General features: G+C 45.0%; 2 protein-coding genes across 3 annotated transcripts; one reads left to right on the top strand and one right to left on the bottom strand.

Annotated features, from left to right (window-relative positions):
• Positions 1-381: 381 nt before the first annotated feature.
• Positions 382-15,098, bottom strand: KCTD2 (potassium channel tetramerization domain containing 2). Its single transcript, XM_066386917.1, has 6 exons — positions 14,627-15,098; positions 12,944-13,052; positions 10,403-10,494; positions 5,648-5,743; positions 4,251-4,376; positions 382-3,511 (listed from the first exon to the last, which is right to left on the bottom strand). Exons 1-6 carry the CDS (start codon positions 14,963-14,965, stop codon positions 3,482-3,484), a joined length of 792 nt encoding a protein of 263 aa, XP_066243014.1. The 5' UTR covers positions 14,966-15,098; the 3' UTR covers positions 382-3,481.
• Positions 14,607-19,167, top strand: ATP5PD (ATP synthase peripheral stalk subunit d). 2 transcript variants are annotated; one of them, XM_066386919.1, is made up of 6 exons: positions 14,607-14,719; positions 17,249-17,379; positions 17,640-17,736; positions 17,970-18,041; positions 18,781-18,843; positions 18,967-19,167. In XM_066386919.1, the coding sequence occupies exons 2-6, from the start codon at positions 17,258-17,260 to the stop codon at positions 19,096-19,098; spliced, it is 486 nt and encodes a 161-aa protein (XP_066243016.1). In that variant the 5' UTR covers positions 14,607-14,719; positions 17,249-17,257; the 3' UTR covers positions 19,099-19,167. The 2 variants fall into 2 exon arrangements, with proteins under 2 accessions (XP_066243016.1, XP_066243015.1); XM_066386918.1 differs by lacking the exon at positions 14,607-14,719 and adding an exon at positions 15,139-15,277.
• Positions 19,168-20,653: the final 1,486 nt, after the last annotated feature.

Here is a 20,653-nt window from a genome sequence, read left to right as displayed (position 1 = left end):
AGTCATTGTGGCTGGTGTGAACTCAGGGGCAGGTAGGTAGGTCCCATCAAGGTCATTAGTTTGGAGTTTATTTTAATTCTAATTTAAAGCCATTCGAAGTAAGAGTGTGATATGATCTGTGTTTTTAAAGAAATCACCATGTGGGAAAAATAACTTGGGCTGCTATAGACAGAAAGGAACAACAGAAAGGCCATAGCTGCCCCGATGAACAGCGCTCACCAGTCCCGTCAGCCAGCAGCTCAGGCAGTAAGATCGGGCCGTGGAGCAGCCAGCACCGGGAGTGCTGGGAGAGGAAGCGAGGCCAGAGGCAAAGACAAGACACAAAGGCAAATACTAGCTACTCCAGTTCTACCGCAGTGCTAGAAATCAAAAGAAATGTGAGAGTCCGTATAAATACTTTATTACATGGTAATCAAGTGTGGTTTATCTGCGGGACCCTGAGCCACGCCCAAAGGGGATGAGCCATTTGTTGCCGCTTGTTCTTGAATCATGGTGGAAGGTTCCCCTGCTTGTCCACGTTTGCTCCACCGTCCCACTGATATTCTTACAGCCTCCCAAGTCCTTGCTTTCCCTCCCAACTGTCAGATTCTGACTCCTCCTTATAGTCACTCCTTTGCACACCCTGTTTGCCTCCTCCCACCTGGAAAAACCAGTTCCAGTTCAATGTGGTGGCTGTCGCCCACCAGGTCCACCCAGACACCCGGCTCCCTAGCACTCTGAAGCCTCTCCCTGCTCTCTGACCTCCAGCATCTCTTCCCTCTATTCTCAGCTGTCCCTGGAAGACCCGAAGTACCCAAAGCAAATGTGCACTGTACTCAGGCCATGATGAGCACCTAGACCTGCCTTGTGCCACCTTGCCTGGACACTCCCCAGCTCCTCCTTTCTCCAGGGCCCTGGCTGCCCCCCAACATAAACAGTAAGGAGTCCTGGTGTTACCACTCCCTCAGCATCTCTGTTCTTCTCTCCTTGACCCCCTGAGATCAGTTAAAAATGTGCCGGATCAAAGTCACTCTAGAAGGGGTTGGGCCCCACCTCATGGTCAAGCGTCAAGAGCAGGTTCTGAGGAAGAGACAGATGTCAGGCTGCTCCCTGGGCCTAGCCTGCATGGCCTGTGGCCTCAGATCTGGACAGAGTGAAGCAGGAAGACATTCCCCACTTGGCAACACTGGGCAGCTGGAGTATGGGTCACTGGTCATGTGACACCCCCATTCCAATGGTCAGACCTTTCTCTGAAGTTATTAGCCAGACTCGCCCAGGGAGAAGTCTTGCAAAAAAAAAAAAAACACCCACTTGGTTCATAAAGGTGTAGGGTAAAATACTTTCCCAGAAATATTAAGAAACAAATCATTTTGAGATTTCTGGAGCACTGAAACTATTTAAATTGTCACTAGGTTGCCATGAGGAGGGAAACCTGGTGAAAGCCAGCCCTCTCAGAGATGAGAAATATCACCGTGCCCGCCTCTCGGCGCACTGAGCCAGGGGTTCAGCAGTCTCTTCCACGGCCCGCTGTGGAGTTTAGAAAGCAGAAAGTGAATTCCGGAGGAGCCTGCCCTTGTCTGCCTCCAGACCTCCTCACTCCTCGCTGGCTTGGAGGGGAAGCTGGTATCAGGCATGCTCCAGGAAAGCACATCTGAGGGGGCTCCTCCTCCTTTCAGTCTGACATCATTTATTCGAATTGGCCAAAGAGCACCTTTCAGTCCTCTGTCGTCTTCTGGTCAGAGCAGATTTTTCTAGCCCCTCAAGGGATGACAGGATGGATGCCTGCAATCTTTTTAGAAAGGTGACTGCTTTTATTGTAGGTGGAAGTTCCTCCAACATTTTATAGCTGTAAACATCCTAGGCATGTGCCAGACTTGTGAGGTGCCCACGGGCACACAGACTGGTGTGCAGACATGCGTATCAGCAGACACCCCTGTACATGTCTCTACCCTAACTTACACAGAGAAATAAGGTTGAAGCGAGAATCCTGGGCATGGGCAGGTCACAGGCCCAAAAAACATTTGGCACAGTCTATATTCATTTCCAAAAACTGTAACTGCAGACCCACCAGCAAGCAGTTGAGTTGTGGAGTAGAGAGAAACTGAGCTTTGGGGGAACTAGGAGTGACTGATTGAGGTGGCTTTTACATATGAAGCGCCCCCAAGGCACCTGCCCCTTCCCTGGCCATTTGCCAGCCACACTGTCATCACGGAATGACAATCATCATGAGGAAAAACAGATTCTCTGGCCCTATGCATTCCATGACTGCTTTCCAAGACTCAGAAGCTCAGAGAGAGGTCCAGGCACAAGCTCGTGGTCACAGCTTCGCCCCCCAGTGATCACTGAGGACATGGCACTTCCTGGAAATAAGTGATGGTGGGATGGGGTCGGGGATGCAGGGAGTCCTCAGGCCTCCCAGCAAACGCACACACACTAACTAGAGGGGAAAGTGTGGTCACGACACGGCTGCGGGGCAGGACTGCCAAGGTTAGAAACCGAGAGACACAGATATCACACGTTCAGTCAAGGCATTTCCAAGAGACAATCACAGAAATAACACTTTTGGATACTACAACATAACACGTTTGGCAACTCTGAAAGAAACAGTCGTCCTCACCCAAGCCATCAGAAGGTCCCAAGTCCCTTCAATCCAGTTTAAAAAGTCAGGGAAAAAGACAGGCAAAGGAGGGTAAGAAACGGCTGAAGAAGCAGTCATACCAACTACCTAAAGCTCCCATCTGTCTGTCTGTCTGTCTGATTCAATACAGAATGCCACCTGCCTCAAACCTCTTTCTGGGAAGACAGCAAGCCACTCAGAGGGTCCAGGTTGCTGTACACAAATGAGGCAAAGCTGAATGTGGTAGCAGCTGAATGCTTGAAGCCCTGAGCAGCAATCCCCAACCTCAACCACAAGCAAGGATGTCCATCCTCTCCTTCCTCAGAGGCTTAGTTCGTAGGAATGCGAGGTACTCTGGCTACTCTACCCTTTAGCCAAAACTGCAATTCAGTTTGACAAATGGAAGCTAGAATGGTTTGCATCTGCTACATTACTATGGGGTGCACAGAAGGAAGGGAATGAGTGTTATAGAGTGGCTGGCTGCCAACATCCACCATGCTTGGGGACTATCCTCTTTCATTTGCTCCAGCCTCCTTGAAGGACAGGTGTGTACAGGGGAGGCCTCCCTCTCCCATCCCCAGGTCCCCATAAGAGTTCAACTGGGAACCCAGCCCAGATGCAGCTGTAAAGATCTGTTTTAACACTGGCCAAGAAAACAAAAGCAGGTTTCTCAAGAGGTATCTGCAGCTGGACATTGCATCTGTCTTCAGGTTCCTGTGGGTGGGGTGGAGTCCCTTTGGTTTGACCAGAACACTCTCCACATGGTGGGGAGGGGAGGCAGGCTCAGCTTTGCTTTGCAGTAGCTCGGTAACTGTACAGGAGCAGGATTGAACTTCACAGAGGTGCTCTGCCGCGTTGCTCTCCTGATGGTTAGGATTCTAGAGTTTACATCCGAGATCCTCTCTCCTGAAGAATCTGGAAGTGGAAGATGGGGGGGGCTGAGACTTGGACTCTGGATGCAGACTGCTTTTAGGCTGAGCTTGCTAAGTAGACTGCTGAGGGAAAAGAAGGAGACCCACAGCTTTCCACTGGACCCTGGTCAGCAGCACAACAATCTTTGTTACCCAGGATGCAAGGCAGGACTGGAGCCTCCCCTCCCCTAAGCACTGTGGTTATAAAGACGCTAGCAGGACACAGTTGGGCCATTTCAAGGAAATGGTTCAGGCACACCACAATTTATAAGTGTAAGTGTGTGTGTGGGGGGCGGGGGGCTGGAGGGAAAAGATAACCATGTATAACAGTTTTCTAGTAACTTAAGAAGTTACAAAGGTAACCAAATACCTTTTCTCTTGAGGCAGGGAAAAAAAACCAGTTTCATAAAATAAAAGCAAAATACTTTCCAATTTTGAGTTTCAGAATTCTGACTGGAGTAATTAGTGGCAAAAGGCTTTTCTTTTTCACTGGTTTGACAGAGGCTAGGAAAAATCTGCCCTATTTAGACCGTATTTCCTAACTAAACCCCTCTCACTGCTCCGTATATATATATATATATATATATATATATATTTTTTTTTTTTTTTTTTTTTTTTTTTTTTTGCTCCGTATATTTTTGATTTGAATTACAACAAAGACCAGATGGGAAGAAATCAGGCATAGCCCATGGAGGGACCAAGAGCAAGTGCGTCAGAGACAAAATTCTGGTAAAGCAACTTACCTTTGCCTTTTCACTTGGCTCTATGACAATGCCATTGGTAGAATTATTTAGTTCTCTGGAGACAACACAGAGGAATTCTGCCTGATCCTCATTTCCATAATTATAGGAAGATCCAATGCTGATTAGCTGGTAAAACAAGACCATGGTGAGCACACAGACAGTGACCTGAAAACACTAAGTGCCACATAAGCCGAGTCCTCCCTTGAGTGCACTCTGCAGTATTGCTTCTCACTGGATGAAGAGTTGTCTGGGACTGTGAAGGACCCAGGGAATAACCAGATCTTGGTTACTCATCAGGGTGTCATTGGAGAGGATTCCCTAAAGAAAAAAATATGAGTTCTGCCACTGTCCCCTTGCCCAAGCAGCTGGAACAACCCAAAGGCAGCAGCTAGGATTAACAGACCACATTCCTTCTAGCAAACATGGAGGTGAAAGAGAATGTTTCTGTGAATCAAAATGGACACTGGCTTCAGCCAAAATACCTATACAGAGCTGGCTCATCTGTAAGCAGAAGTCTTGGATGGAAGCCTGTCCCTCAGAAGGCTCTGGAAAGTACTAGACAAATCACTGAAGAGCTACCATAAGCCATATGCCTGCCACTGGTCGTTTTAACCTTTTTGGAGAACTGAATTCAGGCTTTAATTCTAAACAGTAACTACACACACAGGTGAAGATGAACCCCAGGGTGGGTGGGGGCATCCCGACAAGCCCCGGGACCCCCATCAGGGACCACAGCTGACTTGCTGTGGGGCTGGGCTGTGGGAACCTCAGCTACTTTGTGCCTTAACTTCCTCATCTGCATAATGCAGCCCCTCGGAGCAGACTTTGTTTTCCCACAGGACATTAGTAAGACGAGGAAAATAAGACAAAAATTACTCACTGGCTTCACAAAGAATACTTTAAATGAGTTTTTATAATATCCTTTGCTTAAGACTTTAGTTAGGGAAAATACTTCCGGAGTGGGAGTCTGGCAACATTTTGCAACTCATACCTAACAAGGGCTTGGACACATGAGCAGAACTGATTCTACAGTGGGAGGTAAGTGGGAGGAGTAATCCAATATTGGTTCTAAAAACAGAGTCACAAAAGGTAACTTTTGAGAAGTTAAGTTTATGATGACAGTTCAGCTGACCTCTTAAACTCTACATAAAAATAGGCATGATCCATATAAAATTAAAATATATTCATTTTATTCAAGCTCACCCCCCACCATGTTTTGAGAACAATAGATGAACTAATAACCAATTCTGCCACCTATTGGAAGAAAACAGTAAAATTCTACCTCTCTCTGGCTTTGTTTTGATACCTCAGTCATAAGCACAAAGCTAAAAGAATAGAACTTCACAGCCTGAGGGGCGAGGACCAAACCTGGGGTTGCTATTACTGAAGAAACAGACCTGTTCGAATTTCCAACCATCAGACATAGTGGAGACCATCTGCGTCAACTCTTCCTCTTGGCACTGCAGGACTCTGTACACGTGCTTCACAGGGCCCTGTGACAACCACGGAAAGACTTTGAAGAACAGTGCCAAGGACACAACAGTTTGCAGCAACCTCACTGAGGCTAAAAGAATCAACACTTTTGCTTGGAATTTTGTTTCTGGTAGCCATTCTCTATCCCCTTTTACAAGTAGCACTGTAGTTTTCAATAGAAACTTATCCAAGGAAAGAAAGGGTCAAAGGATATGAATCAGTGGGGAAAAGAATTCTGAAGTGCAGAGGGACAAATTATATCCTTAGCTTTCGTCTCTTTTCCTAATTAGAAAATAGAGTAAAATTACTTTGGACAAGAAAGCCACATTTTCTTCTTAAGCTGTCATATCTGAAATGTAGGTTACATTTTGGTTTATTGAGAGTGACCCCTTATTATAGGAATAAAAGATTAAATAGGAATCCCATCACAGACAAGATGTTCGAGCTATCTTTACCCTCCGCAGATAGTACTGAAAGTGAAAGTGTGTGTTAAATGGTGATGTTCCTGCTATAGACATGTGATATAATACAAAATAAACATTTGGTGTTTGTCCCTGGTGGCTGGCACAGAGTTTCTAAAACCTTTGGAATCTCTTGAGTAATAAGTGTCTTTTGTACGCTAATGACACCAGAGAGACCAAGCTTGATGAGAGGGTTAGAACTTCAGTCCCACCTCTTGACCTGGGAGGGGGCAGGGGCTGGCGATTGCTTTCAATAACCAATAACCAATGGTTTAAACAATCAAGACTACGGAACAAAACATCTCTTAAAACCCCTACACAACAGAGTTCAGGGAGCTTCCAAGTTGGTAAACGCATCCATGTGCTGGCGGATGGCGCACCCTGACTACTTGGGGACCCTCCTTGCCCAGGACCCTTCAGGGCCCAGCCTTATGTCTCTTCATCTGGCTATTCATTTGTGTCCTTCTAGTAAATTATAATAGAATGTACAACATCTTCCTGAATTCTGAGTTATCCTAGCAAATTATCAAACCTGAATGGGGGCTTCATGGGAACCCCTGAATTTGTAGTCAGCTTAGAAGTACAGGTAGCTTGGGAACCCGGGACTTGGATAGAACTGGCGTCTTTAGTAAGACAGTAAACCTATGGAGATAGTTACTACATTGCCAGGTAGTTCACATCAGGATAGGAAAGAACATTTGGATATCCGGTTGGTGTCAGGAATTCCGAGAGAAGCTATTTACTAGCCAGACTCCACCATCTATTGTAGAACACAAGTCAGAACCAGAAGCCCAAAGGTGGAGTGGCTGCCCTAGAGTTGCAGCACTAAGGCCCCTACATGGAACTCAGAACCCTCATACTTACAACGTGGAGGGATGCAAGTGGGATTAGAAGCCATTATGGGAAGCAAGGGTTGCTGCAGGGAGGTGTGCCCTCCAGATGAAATTGTCTCGTCACAGGACAGAGCCTCAGAGTTTAACACTCTGGGACCATTCAAGGTTGGGGCCGACAGCTGCACATGCACTGCCCACACTGGAGGGCACCAGGCATTTGCTGGAGCACAGACAGCAACTGAGCTTCATAACAACGATGCTCAAAGGGATCAGTTATGTTCAATCACAATTTTAAGAAAATGTGGACTGTTTCATTAAGAATCACAAAAACTTATTTAGTACTTTCTCAAAAGGATGAGTGGGCTTCCAGCTAGCTGGAAAATTAGTTTTGGAACAACTAATTGGAAAATTAATTTGGAACAACTACTTGGGAAATGCTGATAAACAAAAGCAGCTAGATTCTGTTGTGCTGCATGCCCAAAGCGTTACTCCCTGCTCCCGTCTTCACTGCAGTCCTGGAAGGCAGGTCTTGGGTCCCTGCCACACATGAGACCCTGGTGTCAGAATGCAGCCTCCTGTCCCTGATGTACAGCGATGATGTGGATTGGAGGTAGAGCTAAGACTTGAACCTAGATCGGCCTGACTACACTGTATTCTTTCTTCTATGCTTTCTCTTTCTAGATGAGGTGTAGCTATCATTAACTGAGATACTAAAATTAAAAATAACTTTTTTCTTCCATATAAAATATACGACAAATCTAAAGATTTCAACCTACACATGGTTCTAACTCAGGGGTCGGGAACCTTTTTGGCTGAGAGAGCCATGAACGCCACATATTTTAAAATGTAATTCCGTGAGGGCCATACAACGACCCGTGTACGTTAGGCATTATCCAATAAAAATTCGGTGTTGTCTCGGAGGACAGCTGTGATTGGCTCCAGCCACCCGCAACCATGAACATGAGCGGTAGGAAATGAATGGATTGTAATACATGAGAATGTTTTATATTTTTGTTATTATTTTTTTATTAAAGATTTGTCTGCAAGCCAGATGCAGCCATCAAAAGAGCCACATCTGGCTCGCGAGCCATAGGTTCCCGACCCCTGTTCTAACTACACCCTTTGGAAATAACCAGGTGTTTTATATCACAAAAGATCTATGATACTAGCCACAACTGTCAAATAGTCAAGACATCTGTATTGGTTTTTTTCAATTTTTCTCTTCCAAAGTAAATCACTGGTATTCTCAAATACACCAAAATTAGTCATCTAGCAAAAAATATTATTGGAGACAACAAAGTAGTAGAACGATAGCAGCCACTGAAAGAGATGAGAGGTCACGGGGGGAGGACCCCACACCTTGGGCTTCACCTAAATATCTGCCATGTGGGTTCTTTAAACACAGACAAGTTAAAGGAGATAACCTGTTTCAAGGGACAGCCACAGAAATCCACACACAGCCAACTTCACCTGAGAAGCCATGTGCGACAAAAGCAAAAAAGGGTGTCTTTGAATAACATCAAATCATTTCACAGATGGAAATATCATTTACCTTCCAAAGGTGTTAATATTCCTAGAATAAAAAAGCTTCTGATTGGGTATAAATCCTCAAACCTTCAGAATCTAGAACTAATTAACGTAACTGCTGTCATCAAATTGAAATCTAGTCCTGGCTGGCACCTCAGTGGATAGAGCATTGGCCTGGCATATGGATATCATGGGTTTGATTCTGGGTCAGGGCACACATGAGAAGCGACCATCTGCTTCTTCTCCTCCCTCACCCCTTGCTCCCTTTTCCCCTCCTGCAGTTAGTGGCTCGAATGGTTGGAGCGTGGTTCTGGGCAGTGAGGATAACTCCATTGGAGCTCCTTGGACTCAGGCACTAGTGGGGTTACTGGAGCCAGTCAGGCAGTGTGCGGGAGTCAGGCTATCTCCCCACCTCTCACCTTAAAAACCCCCACCATATCTTACAATGCCCTCAAGGAATTAGACAATGGCAAAGAACTACAATTTATAGGTACTATGATTTGAATGGTTTCAAGTACACAATTCATGTTACCATCAAAATTTATACTAAGAAATCAAAAGCTTTTTTCAGAATATGGAAAATTGACAAGGCTAGATTTTCAGGATGTCCAAGCTCTTAAATCTCTACAATAGGGAAAGATGCAATGCAAATATAACACAAGGTGGCAAAAAACTTAGCAACACCAGATCCTATTTCATCAGTAATCTGCAAACCAACTAGAGACTCATATTTGAACATTAAAGGAGCCTTTCAGCTCTTGGCCAAATGAAAGAGAACTAAATGAATAAACCCTTCTTTCCACCTTTGCAAACTTCTGGAAATTAAGTGACAAGAGAGTTCGTTTTTTATCACAGGTGTCAGTTATTCAACAAGATAATCCATCCAGAACCAGAAAACCTTAATATATGAAATCTAACACAGAAAAAAGCAAAGAACTATTTTTTACTTTGGAAAAGAAAATCACAGGAAAATTTTTCATTGCATTAGATTATATCTCAAGAATGCCTCCACCACCAGAATCTGATGAGGTAAGAGGCGCATCACAGTACTAAACAGATGTTCACAGTGGAATCTGACCCTGCTCTCTTACTGTCGTTGTACTTAAAACAGAGCCTAAGTACATGAAAGGGAGTGTCTGCTTTTCCTGCCAGGCTTTGAGCTTCTTGAGGGCACAGAATTTCTAGTAGTCACGGAATCCCAAGGACCTAATAGAAGTTATTGTGGCCACTTAAAAGACACTTGATGGACAGGTGACGTGATGTGAAATTAAGTATGCCCTATGGTCTTCCCTTCTCAAACTAGGTGGTAAGTTCTGTGTTTTATTTTTGTCACTGTATCTATTGACTATCAAAATCTAGATTTCATAATAAAAAGAAAAGCTTAATATTATTTTCTCAGAAGTACAATTCACAAGCAACATCTAAAGTCTATACCATGAGATTGGTTTCAAGTGGCTGGTCGGAGCCAGATGTGATATGGTCACACATTCAAGGCCAACAGGTGCAAGCAAGACCTTGCCTGGTCTTTACATTGAGGGAGACAGATGCTCTATCTGCGAAAACAAGTTTGGGACTTAAAGTGCCCTGGGCTCCTCCCACTGCCATATGGTGAGTAGACAGACACAACCTCCCCATTCTTCTAAAGGGACATGAGGCTGTTTTGTTTTCTTTGTTATTTCTTCTTCTCTTTCAACCTGAACAAGTCTGGTGGAGTACATGATGTCTGCCTGGCAGATGGACAGTGTTTCCATACAGACCTCTGGCTCCAAAGGCAAATCATCCTTTCCTAATCACACCCAGACACATGGACATAGAGCCACTTGAGATAAGTTTCCCATAAAAGCTCCAAACCCATTACTTGAGAAGTTCTGTTCTCGTTGTCCCGTATCCTTTCCTTAACCAGCCTCACAAGAGAAGCGATGTTGTAAAACTCCGCCTCTTCCAGCACACCTAGAACAAAGATCAAACTATAGTTAATGTGTGTCAATTCCCCAGAGAACAGCAAAAAAGGCTTGCTAAAAACAGGGGGGGGGGGGGGTTTGGTGACAGAGAGACAGACAGGCAGGAAAGGAGAGATAAGAAACATTAACTCTTCGCTAAGGCACCTTAGTTGTTCATCGATGGCTCTCTCATATGTGTCCTGATGGGGGTGGGGGAGCTACACCAGAGTGAATGACCTCTTGCTTAAGCCAGCAGCAACCTTGGGCTCAAGCCAGAGACATTGGGGTCATGTTTATGAGCCCGTGCTCAAGCCTGAGACCTTAGGGTCTCAAACTTGGGTCCTCTGCATCCCAGTCCAACGCTCTATCCATTGTGCCACCGCCTGGTCAGGCAAGAACTGCATTTTTCTTTCTGTATTTTTCTGAAGTTAGAAGCAGGGACGCAGTCAGACAGAATCCTGCATGTGCCCAACTAGGATCCACCCAGCATGCCCACTAGGGGGCGATGCTCTGCCCATCTAGGGCCTTGCTCTGTTGCCACTGGAGCCATTCTAGTGCCTGAGGCGGAGGCCATGGAGTCGTCCTCAGTGCCCAGGGCAACTTTGCTCCAGTGGAGCCTTGGCTGCAGGAGCTGAAGAGGGAGATAGAGAGAAAGGAGAGGGGGAGGGGCAGAGAAGCAGATGGGCACTTCTCCTGTGGGCCCTGGCCAGGAATCAAACCCGGGACTTCCACATGCCAGGCCGACGCTCTACCACTGAGCCAACCAGCCAGGGCCTAAGAACTGCATTATTCAAATGCAAATCTAGTCTCTCTCTCTTGGCCTGAGAAATGTTTCTTTGCTGTTTAGGGTGTACCCATTATCTTTTCCTTAATGTAACTGAGTCACCCTTAGTTTCCCACCTGCCACCTTCCCTGACTCTCCCTATACCTTCCCATTAAAGGCAGGGCACCTTTCCCATATGTCAGTTAGTACTGGAACTAGTCACATTGGACAGCTCCCCAGGCTGCAATTTTTACCCGAGCTTGCAATTTGTTCTAAAGACGATAGAGGTGAGTTGTGTGCACAAATACACACGGACCAAATTTAATAGAATGCTTATTATTTGAACAGTATAACAGACAATCATGGAAAGAATCCCGTGCTATAGAAAATCAAAAGCCTTAGACAGGGCAACCAAATGGGATGTGTGATCCTGTACCACAGAAAAAAATGTACTATAAAGGCCACTATTGGAACGGTTGACATAATTGGATCATAAGCTGCAAGTAAAAGTATTTATCAACATTAAATTTCTTCAATTTGATAACTGTACTGTGGTTATGTAATAGAATATACTTGTTCTTGGGAAATACACATTTAAGTACTAAAGAGTGAAGTCTGGAATCTATTCTCAAATAGTTCAGAAATAAAACTGTGGGAGGGCTGGAGGGAGGAGAGAGACAGAATGAATGAATGATAATGCAAATATGACAAAAAATGTTAAAATTGGTGAACCTGGGTAAAGGGACTTATTTGTACTATTCTTGCCCTTTTCTCTTAAATTATTTTAAAATAAAAGTTTTTAAAAAGACATTAGAAAAGATGCTTATGATTCCTCTTTTCAAGAAACAAGATTACTCATGAGTCAGCAATTGTTGAGGCTAGATGGTGGGGGCTTGGAATTTTCTGTACTATGCTCATTACCTTCGTATGCATTTAATTTTTTTTTTTTGTAAAGAGGGCATTTAAAAAAGGAGAGAACAAGTCCTCTTTTCACTGCTTGCAACAGAGGTGTTTTGCAGTTGCTTAATTAACCAGCATAGCCATTACGGCTTTCTTACTCAGAGCTAACACTCCCTGATCAGGGTGCCCTGGATTTAGGGACAGGCCCCAATCTTTAACTGAACGCTTTCAATGAGACCAGCCAAGCCTTTTAGAAAGGAATCTAGACCCACTTACAGTTCACATGCCCTAAAAACCAAAGATGAGGTCACTGGTGATGCACCTGACAATGGACTGGAGAATGAATTAGGTTAGCTGCAAAATTTTACAAGAAGGCATGAGACCTGTCTTAAAAGAAATGAGACCAAGCTTTTATCATTCTTTTTTACAGCTGCAACTTCAAACTAAAATTGAAAATGTAAATAACCAAGTGTCAGATGTGTCACTTCAGGTTATGCACATTTACCGCTAGCACATAAGTAAATGTAAAAAGAGATCTTGAAAATTCTGCAGGTTCGGAAAAAACTCCTGAAGCTAATGGCAAAGCTGAGCTGTTTTCCTTTTCACTAAGGAGAGCCCAATGAGGCTTAAACAAGATTCCCTCAGACGCCACTAGGGTTACTTGAAGCTCCCTGCTCACTTTCATAAACCTTTGCTACACACGCATATGAACTCAATAAAAGTCTCAAACAAAAGTCAAAGCTGTGAAAGATTCTACCTGAATTTTGAAAAAGCCTAGTTCAAACACTGTTCTTACCTTCTTCTGCCAACTCCTTCGTAATGATGAGTTTCCCATGGCGGAGGTAGTTTAGGATAGGACCAAAGTAGGTGGGGTCCCTGTCAATCAGATAGGCCCCTGTCTCATCCTGCCAACCAAACACAAGGGTATCACTGCGGAGCTTTCAGACCAAGTTAGGACAGAGTTTCAACCTGCCACAATTCATTAGTGAGAGGACACGTTTGCTAGATGTTTGTTTTCACAAACTCCTGACCAAAAAAGCTAGCTTTATGCATTGTACTTTAAGATCATTTAAGGTGAGGTGTTCCAGATGTAGTCATTCATTTAAGGGTTTATTTGAACTTCTAAAATTATTTACTTGGACACAATTACTATCCTTCTTCTGTGGGATATTTGTTATAAAAAAGGGAAAGACGAAAATGCCATACGTGCATGATTTAAATCTTTGCTTGAGATGGACATTCTGAATTCTCTATGGCCCCCAAATCACATTATAATTCTAAGAAAAACTCTATTTAGTTGGCAACGCTCCTGAGCTCAAGGCCAACACCAGTGGAAGCCTGCACTGCCAACTACCTCGCACATTCCAGCTCTGTGCCCAGAGGAAGCTAGGCACTGCCAGGACTTGGGTCTGAGCAGTTGTAATCCTACTCATCTTTACAGTAAAAGAAACAAGAATAACTGGCTTCTACTGCAAAGGAAGACGCAAAGTAGATAAAAACAATTTCTTTAAAAGCAGAGGTTTTGGAATCTGAAAGAGATTAGGGCAGGACAGGTTTCCATCAATCTGAGATTTATTAGAGAAGACCTAAATGATTAATAAATGAAATCAACCAGTATTTACCCTACTCCAAGTCTGTTTCAAGGTAACAGGCTGAATGCTATATGGGATATAAGATGGTGTAAACAATGGTCAATTCTGATATGTTGGGAACTAAAAGATGAACGTATTAAAAGAAAAATTCAAACAACAGTTCAAACTGATAGTGGATTAAATATGTTGGGTCTTCTCAACCCTTTGTTTAGCAGCCACACATCCTGCCAAAAGCATTCTTGTTTTCACTTACCCTGCGTATTAACCAGTGGTCTTAGGTTTGCACTGGAAATGGTAACCTCTTTCCAAGAAATGTATCTGATCTCAAATATGGACCTAAAACAGTGACAGTTACCAGATACGAGTTCAGGGACCATGACCACAGGAAAGAGGTGTAGTATCACGAGAAGCACTTCCTGCAGCTGTCATGCCAGCCTCTAACCCAGGCTTTCACCCAACTTGGCAGAGGGTCTGAGAGGAAGTCTGAGAAAGCTACAAAGATGCTTTAGCTCACCCTGACCCAGTTCTGGATGTATCTGGCACAGGCAATGAGGGGCTGACGAGGAGCCAGGGGAAAACTCATGCAGATCTGAGGGGCTGGGATGAGGTTTAAAAAGGAGTACGGTGAAGGAATATGGAGTGGGTTCTCGTGGGTGCGGGTGGGCAGTGTGGGAAGCGAGTCGCTGAGAACGAAACAAAGGGTGGGGTCGGACCGAAACCTTGCGTGCGCCTGAGGACAGCCTGGCGGGGGAAGGGTCGAGGAGGGGCTGCCGGCTCGAGGAGCCCGCCTGTGAGGAGCGTTTCGTAGGAAACTGGGGAAGAGCCTAGGAGGAACGGGGGGGGGGGGGGGTCCGAAGGCCGGGGGCGCGCCCGAGGGCGGGGCGCACCTTGTCCGAGTCCAGCTCCGGGTCTTCCTGGCAGCAGAGGCGGCAGAGGAAAGACTTGGGCTCCCGGCCTAGGGTCTGCCTGGTGGTCACGAAGTAGGTACCGCCCACGTTCAGCCGGACCCAGCGGGCCGCGCCAGGGCCCCCTGCCCGCTCGGGTGGTCCGGGACCCGGCTCAAGCGGCTGCGCGGCAGCGGCGGGCGGGCGGCTGTGCCCGCGGGAAGTGGGGTCAGCAGGCCGAGGGCTGGGAGGTCCGCGACCCAGGCCGCTTCCATCACCCAGCCCGCTCCCACTACCCCCTCCCAGCCCGGCCATCGCCGGGTCCAATTGCAGCTCCGCCATCTTGGGCCGCTGCCGCCGCCACTGCCCGCGCGCCTCCGGGCCGGCCCATCTCTCGGCAGGGAGAGCCGGACCGGCCCATCGGCGGGGGTGGGGCCGGGGAGAGGGACGGGAGCGCCCCTAACCAGCACCCGTATGGTGGAGGTACTGTGTCCGCCCATGTAGGAGGGACTTCCAGGATGGACCTTATCTCTATTGGCTGGCCCGTAGAGCAAGGCCCGCCTCTTTGGGTTTGGGGTTGGTTGAGGGGAGACATTTCGGTGACTCACTTCCGTTACTTGCTGCTGTGGACCGTGGGTGCTGGGGTCGGTGAAGGTGAGTTGGGTTTGAAACGTTGTATCCGTCCTTAGTGGGTGTCTCTGCTCTTTCGCCTGCAAACCTCACCCCGGCCATTGTCGCAACCCTGCCAGGGATACCTGGCCCTGCGGTTGACCTGCGGGCAGAGTTTCCCATTTGTAGCAGTTTCGGCTTTGCTCTGCGCTCCCTTTTTCCCTCCCCGGCGCGAAAGGTCGCAGGGACCTGGTTGTGACCTGGTCGCCTCTGATTTAGGCGCTTCCACAAACCTGGTCTCGTCCAGTCCTTCTCCGTAGCAGCAGACTTCAGTAGTCCGGCTTGGGGGCTGGAGGAACGTTACCTAAAGATACCAATATAACTTGATGGGCCGTCCCTCCTGTGGGTTCCAGCTTTCGAACTTGTGGACCGTTCAGAGTTTGTCACGTGCAGGGTTCATTTACCCCTTCGACAGATATTCATTGAGCACCACCTGTGTGCATGACCTGTTGTAGGCGCTGAGGCTTCAGCAACAAATAAATGACAAAAATCCCTTCGTTCATGAAGTCTACGTGCTACTGGTACTTGGAAAGATCTTATGGAAGCTTATTTCTCTGGTGTCTTTAAAAAGCACCTGCCCCGCACCTCCATTCCAAGAAACAAGCTACCCTGAAAGGGAAGGAAAGGAAGCGGCAGTTTCTTTCAAGATCCTCGGACAGATTTACTACCATCTCCCTTGCGATCCACCCTGTGGCCTGGAAAGACCTTTGACATTTCAGTCTTTCTCCTAATGTCTGACACTGATCTTATTTAGTTTAAATTAACTATTTTACAATAGTCTCTCTTGGTTAAAAAGAAATGGCTGTATTTCCTTTTCATTTTTTCTGTCATTCATATAGGTACCGAATACCTCTATTAAAGGTGTTGCTAATAAATTCAGTGTATGTGCTGGTGCTGCACAGACATGACTAAGGTGCAGGCATGGCCTTGGCTCAGTGGATAAAGCGCGCAAGCACACACACGCCACAGGTTGGGGGTTCCATCCCAGGTCAGGGCATGTAGGAGAAGCAATCAATGAGTAGGCAACTAAGTAAAACAATGAATTGATGTCTCTCTCTCTTTTCCTCTCCCTCTCTCTCTCAAATCAATGGAAAAAATTTTCAAATTAAAAATAATAAGTTCGCCTGACCTGTGGTGGCGCAGTGGATAAAGCGTCGACCTGGAAATGCTGAGGTTGCCGGTTCAAAACCCTGGGCTTGCCTGGTCAAGGCATATATGGGAGTTGATGCTTCCTGCTCCTCCCCATTTTCTCTCTCTCTCTCTCTCTCTCTCTTTCTCTGTTCCCTCTAAAATGAATAAATAAATTTCAAAAAAAAAAGTCAGTGTTTTAAAATAATAATAATAATAATAATAATAAGTTCAGGTATATTACCAATCTGATAGTGAGTAGAGAGCCCCTTAAGTTTGTATAAGACTGTAGAGCAAATTGGTGTGCACGATTTCAGCTGATTCTTTGAACAGCTTTCTGAGGTAAGCAGGGCTGATGTTATCCTCATTTTTCAGGTGAGGAAATTCTAGTCTAGAGTATGCTCTATTTAAGCCTTGTGAGAACTTTGGTATGTGTCAGTTCTATGCACTGGAGAAATAATGAATAAAACACAAGTTGAGTGGAAATGTGTTTAAATTATTAACTATAATGCAATGCATGAATATTACTTTAGCAATATTTCCAAACACCTAAAGAACTGGGCTTGCAAGGATGAGTTAGGATTGGGGGATAGAGGGAGAAGCATTTAGGGGAGAGAATGTATTTATATGCCAGGTTGCACATCTTGAATTTGAAAATCTAAGTTGTCCTTTTCTGATTTAGTAATGCTGATATCTTTAATTGATACATATACCCACCAAGCACTCAGAGGATGCTGATCTGTTTCTGAAAGACACGTATTTCTATGACGACCTCTACAGGATTTCCTCCAAGAGCCCTGTTTTAATCTGACCTATTTTATTTTCCAGAATCTCAAGATGGCTGGGCGAAAACTTGCTCTAAAAACCATTGACTGGGTTGCATTTGGGGAGATCATACCCCGAAACCAGAAGGCCATTGCTAACTCCCTGAAATCCTGGAATGAGACTCTCACCTCCAAGTCAGTACCTTTCTCTTAAATTGCCACTGAATGTGGAAACGTAACAGTGATATAGAGTTACATATGACTTTCTTCTGATGGAAAGTATAAAGAAATCCATGTCTTTTCCAAATAAAAGTCTTTTTTTGCATTTCCATCCTTTCCCTAGAGAAAAGTGTGATGAGAGGTTCAGGCTGTGGGAATAAGGAAAAGAGAAATTACTGTGTGAATTTTCTGTTGGTCATAGAACAATCTTAACTTTTGCTTTTCTGTGTAAGCAGGTTGGCTACTCTACCTGAGAATCCGCCTGCTATCGACTGGGCTTACTACAAGGCCAATATAGCAAAGGCCGGCTTGGTAGACGACTTTGAGAAGAAGGTGAGACTTAAGGCAACTAAAGCACTGGTCTTGTAATATGGCTGGCAGGCAGTGGTAGGATGGTAGATAATTCCTAGTCTAATACTCTTTTTCACTACAACATCCTAGATTCATACTGATTTCCTCTTGGAATGGTGACTGTTTTTATATGCCTTCTGAGGATTAGCAGCTTTGAGCCCTTTCTATGGGCTCCTGGGTACATTAATGACAATTCACTGTGCCTGTGTTTGTAGTTTAAAGCCCTGAAGGTTCCTGTGCCAGAGGATAAATATAGTGCCCTGGTGGATGCCGAAGAAAAGGAAGATGTAAGTAGTTGAGACTCGAACTTATTCTAAAATTCTCCTTAATTGCTGATGGTTCCATATTTCTTAGTCACTACGTTGAGGTAATATGAACTAATAGGAGCAGTAGAATAAAACTCTAGGAAATGAAACCTGAGTAGTTGCCTGGGAATGGGAGGCACAGGCTGATCAATTTGTTATCTCTCTTGATTGTGACAATGGTTTCACAGATGGACATATCTATCAAAACTGATCAAGTGGTATTCTTTAAATATGTGCATTTTATTATGTCAGTTATACCTCAACAAAGCTGTTACAAACACTTAGAGTTGGGTAGGAAAATTATGTAAGGTAGTATTCAAATACCAAACTATGTTCTTGAAAGTACTGAAGGCCAAATGTTGGAGTTCAGGTGGCTCCACCAAAGAGAAGTCTGGCTAGGTGGTCAGGTGGCTTGTCCTGACCATTTGGTAACCAGCCCCTATGAAAGGCATTTTGTAGTTTGCATAGATTAATAACTTGCTGAGGAACCCTGATCCTGCCATTGTAAACTGATTCTCCTATATAGGCTTTTTTGTGCATTTAGGAAAAGCTATAGTTTGCTTCCCAAAGCAAACTCCCCCAAGTAGTCACGGCAGTCACGAGTTCTCCATAGAGAGTGAGAAAGCAAAAGTGGTTTGCTTCTGGGACTTATCAGACCTCGAGGGTCTCAGGGTCAGGACAGTTCAACTTGGTTTCAAAAGAGAATTTCTGTCTTTTAAAGGTGAAAAGTTGTGCTGAGTTTTTGTCTCTCTCAAAAACCAGGATTGAGCAATACGAGAAAGAGGTAAGGATGAGCTTTGGCCTTTGTGATAGTTTGCTGTCTTCTACCTAGTGGCAGTAACCTGCCTTGGATTCCTTCTTGCATCTCTGCAGCCCTATTTACCTTAACATATTTCCCTCCTTCCAGTTGGAGAAGATAAAGAACATAATTCCATTTGATCAGATGACCATTGAGGATTTGAATGAAGTCTTCCCAGAAACCAAATTAGACAAAAAGAAGTATCCCTACTGGCCTCACAAACCAATTGAGAATTTATAAACTTGAGTCTGGAAGAAAACTCTGGCTTTCATATTATAAACTCTGGACATTAAAAATAATTATACAGTGCTGTGTGTGTCTGCTCCCTTGGGGTTGAGGTAACCTTACTGGAAGTGGGCTTTTTGTTAAAATGGAATGGTGAGCCCCTAGGTGTGTGCAGGTCTAGTTGTCTAATGATCAGGATATGCTCCTAATCCCAGAATATAAAAAAGATCTGTAAGAGTCTAGAAGATTCTTTGTTGAGTGCCAGCACTATACCCTAGCCATGTTGATATTTCCCAGGGCTTAGCACTTTGCTTGGAATTTAGAAGGGTCTTAATATGAATTCATTAGGGATGGAAGAGAAGTGTGAGCTGTTGGATTCACATCTAGGTAGGAGGTTATCACACAAACCTTGAATAATAGGGCCAACTAGTATATTAGTAAATGATGATGATCCTGACTTACAGAGCACATACTATGTTCCAGGAATTGTTCTAATCACTTTAGATAAATATTTTTCCTCACAACCCTATGAAATAAGTAGTGTGTCAGCCAAGATATTAAAGAACGCCTTTGGCATGACCAGGTAGTGGCGCAGTGGATAGAGCGTTGGACTGGAATGCCCAGGAACCAGGTTAGAAACCCCGAGGCCACCGGCTTGAGCATGGGCTCACTAGCTTGAGCACGGGGTCACTGGATTGAACAAGGGGTCTCTCTGCTGTAGCCCCTGGTCAAGGCACATATGAGAAAGCAGTCAGTGCACAACTAAGGTGCCACGGCGAAGAATTGATGCTTCTCATCTCCTTTCCTTTGTGTGTCTCTCTGTCATTCACACACACACACACACACACACAAAACTTTGAAGGTGACAAAATTGTCAATGATAATTTGCTATTCTCTACCCAGAGGCCTTCTCTGACTACTATAGAGTTTCCCTTCATCCTCTATTTTGAATCATGCCTGTTGATTACCTAACTTGTTTACTCTCCTCTGTCTGACTAAAATGTAAGCTCTTTGGAGGCAGATCCTGGAGGATGGTTTTAGGGGGAACTGAACCCTGCAACCAGAAAAAAAGCAGTGTTCAGTAGTGCAGATGAGGCTGGAGATGCTGCAGTTATGTGGCAGGGCTTGGGAGCCAGAGGCAGCTTAAAGTGGCATCCATGAGACTTGGTGACCGATTTGGAATAGAGAGTAGGAATTTTGGATGACCCTGGAGTAGGAAGAGGAACATTCTCTAATTCTTTGTTTTGTTCGTTTGTTGTTTTCTTTTACAAAAGTACAAGAAACAGTTTTTAAATTTTTTTGCATCAAGGACTTATTAAATGCAAACAATACAGCTTTTCCTTGAATAAATATAAATATCCCCAAAGTGCACATAATGTGAGATATTCAACCTCGAAAGTCCTCAGGAGCAATGGGCTTCAACGTTTGAAAAAGAAAAAAAAAAAAAAAAAGAAGAAGAAGAAGAAAGAAGGCCCTGGCCGGTTGGCTCAGCGGTAGAGCAACGGCCTGGCGTGCGGGGGACCCGGGTTCGATTCCTGGCCAGGGCACATAGGAGAAGCGCCCATTTGCT

The sequence above is a fragment of the Saccopteryx leptura genome, chromosome 5 (genome assembly GCF_036850995.1).
Source record: "Saccopteryx leptura isolate mSacLep1 chromosome 5, mSacLep1_pri_phased_curated, whole genome shotgun sequence".
Lineage (NCBI taxonomy): Eukaryota > Metazoa > Chordata > Mammalia > Chiroptera > Emballonuridae > Saccopteryx > Saccopteryx leptura.
This window is presented reverse-complemented; position numbering and strand designations above follow the sequence as displayed.

Bases quoted from the DNA above. Each gene is read 5' to 3' on its own strand.
- KCTD2 (XM_066386917.1), bottom strand. From the start codon at position 14,965: ATGGCGGAGCTGCAATTGGACCCGGCGATGGCCGGGCTGGGAGGGGGT. The intron at 10,495-12,943 runs GTAAGAACAGTG...TCTTTGTTCTAG, and splicing joins GAAGGAGTTGGCAGAAGAAG to GTGTGCTGGAAGAGGCGGAG. The intron at 4,377-5,647 runs GTCTGTTTCTTC...TTGTTTTACCAG, and splicing joins ATGGTTGGAAATTCGAACAG to CTAATCAGCATTGGATCTTC.
- ATP5PD (XM_066386919.1), top strand. From the start codon at position 17,258: ATGGCTGGGCGAAAACTTGCTCTAAAAACCATTGACTGGGTTGCATTT. The intron at 17,380-17,639 runs GTCAGTACCTTT...CTGTGTAAGCAG, and splicing joins AATGAGACTCTCACCTCCAA to GTTGGCTACTCTACCTGAGA. The intron at 17,737-17,969 runs GTGAGACTTAAG...CTGTGTTTGTAG, and splicing joins TAGACGACTTTGAGAAGAAG to TTTAAAGCCCTGAAGGTTCC.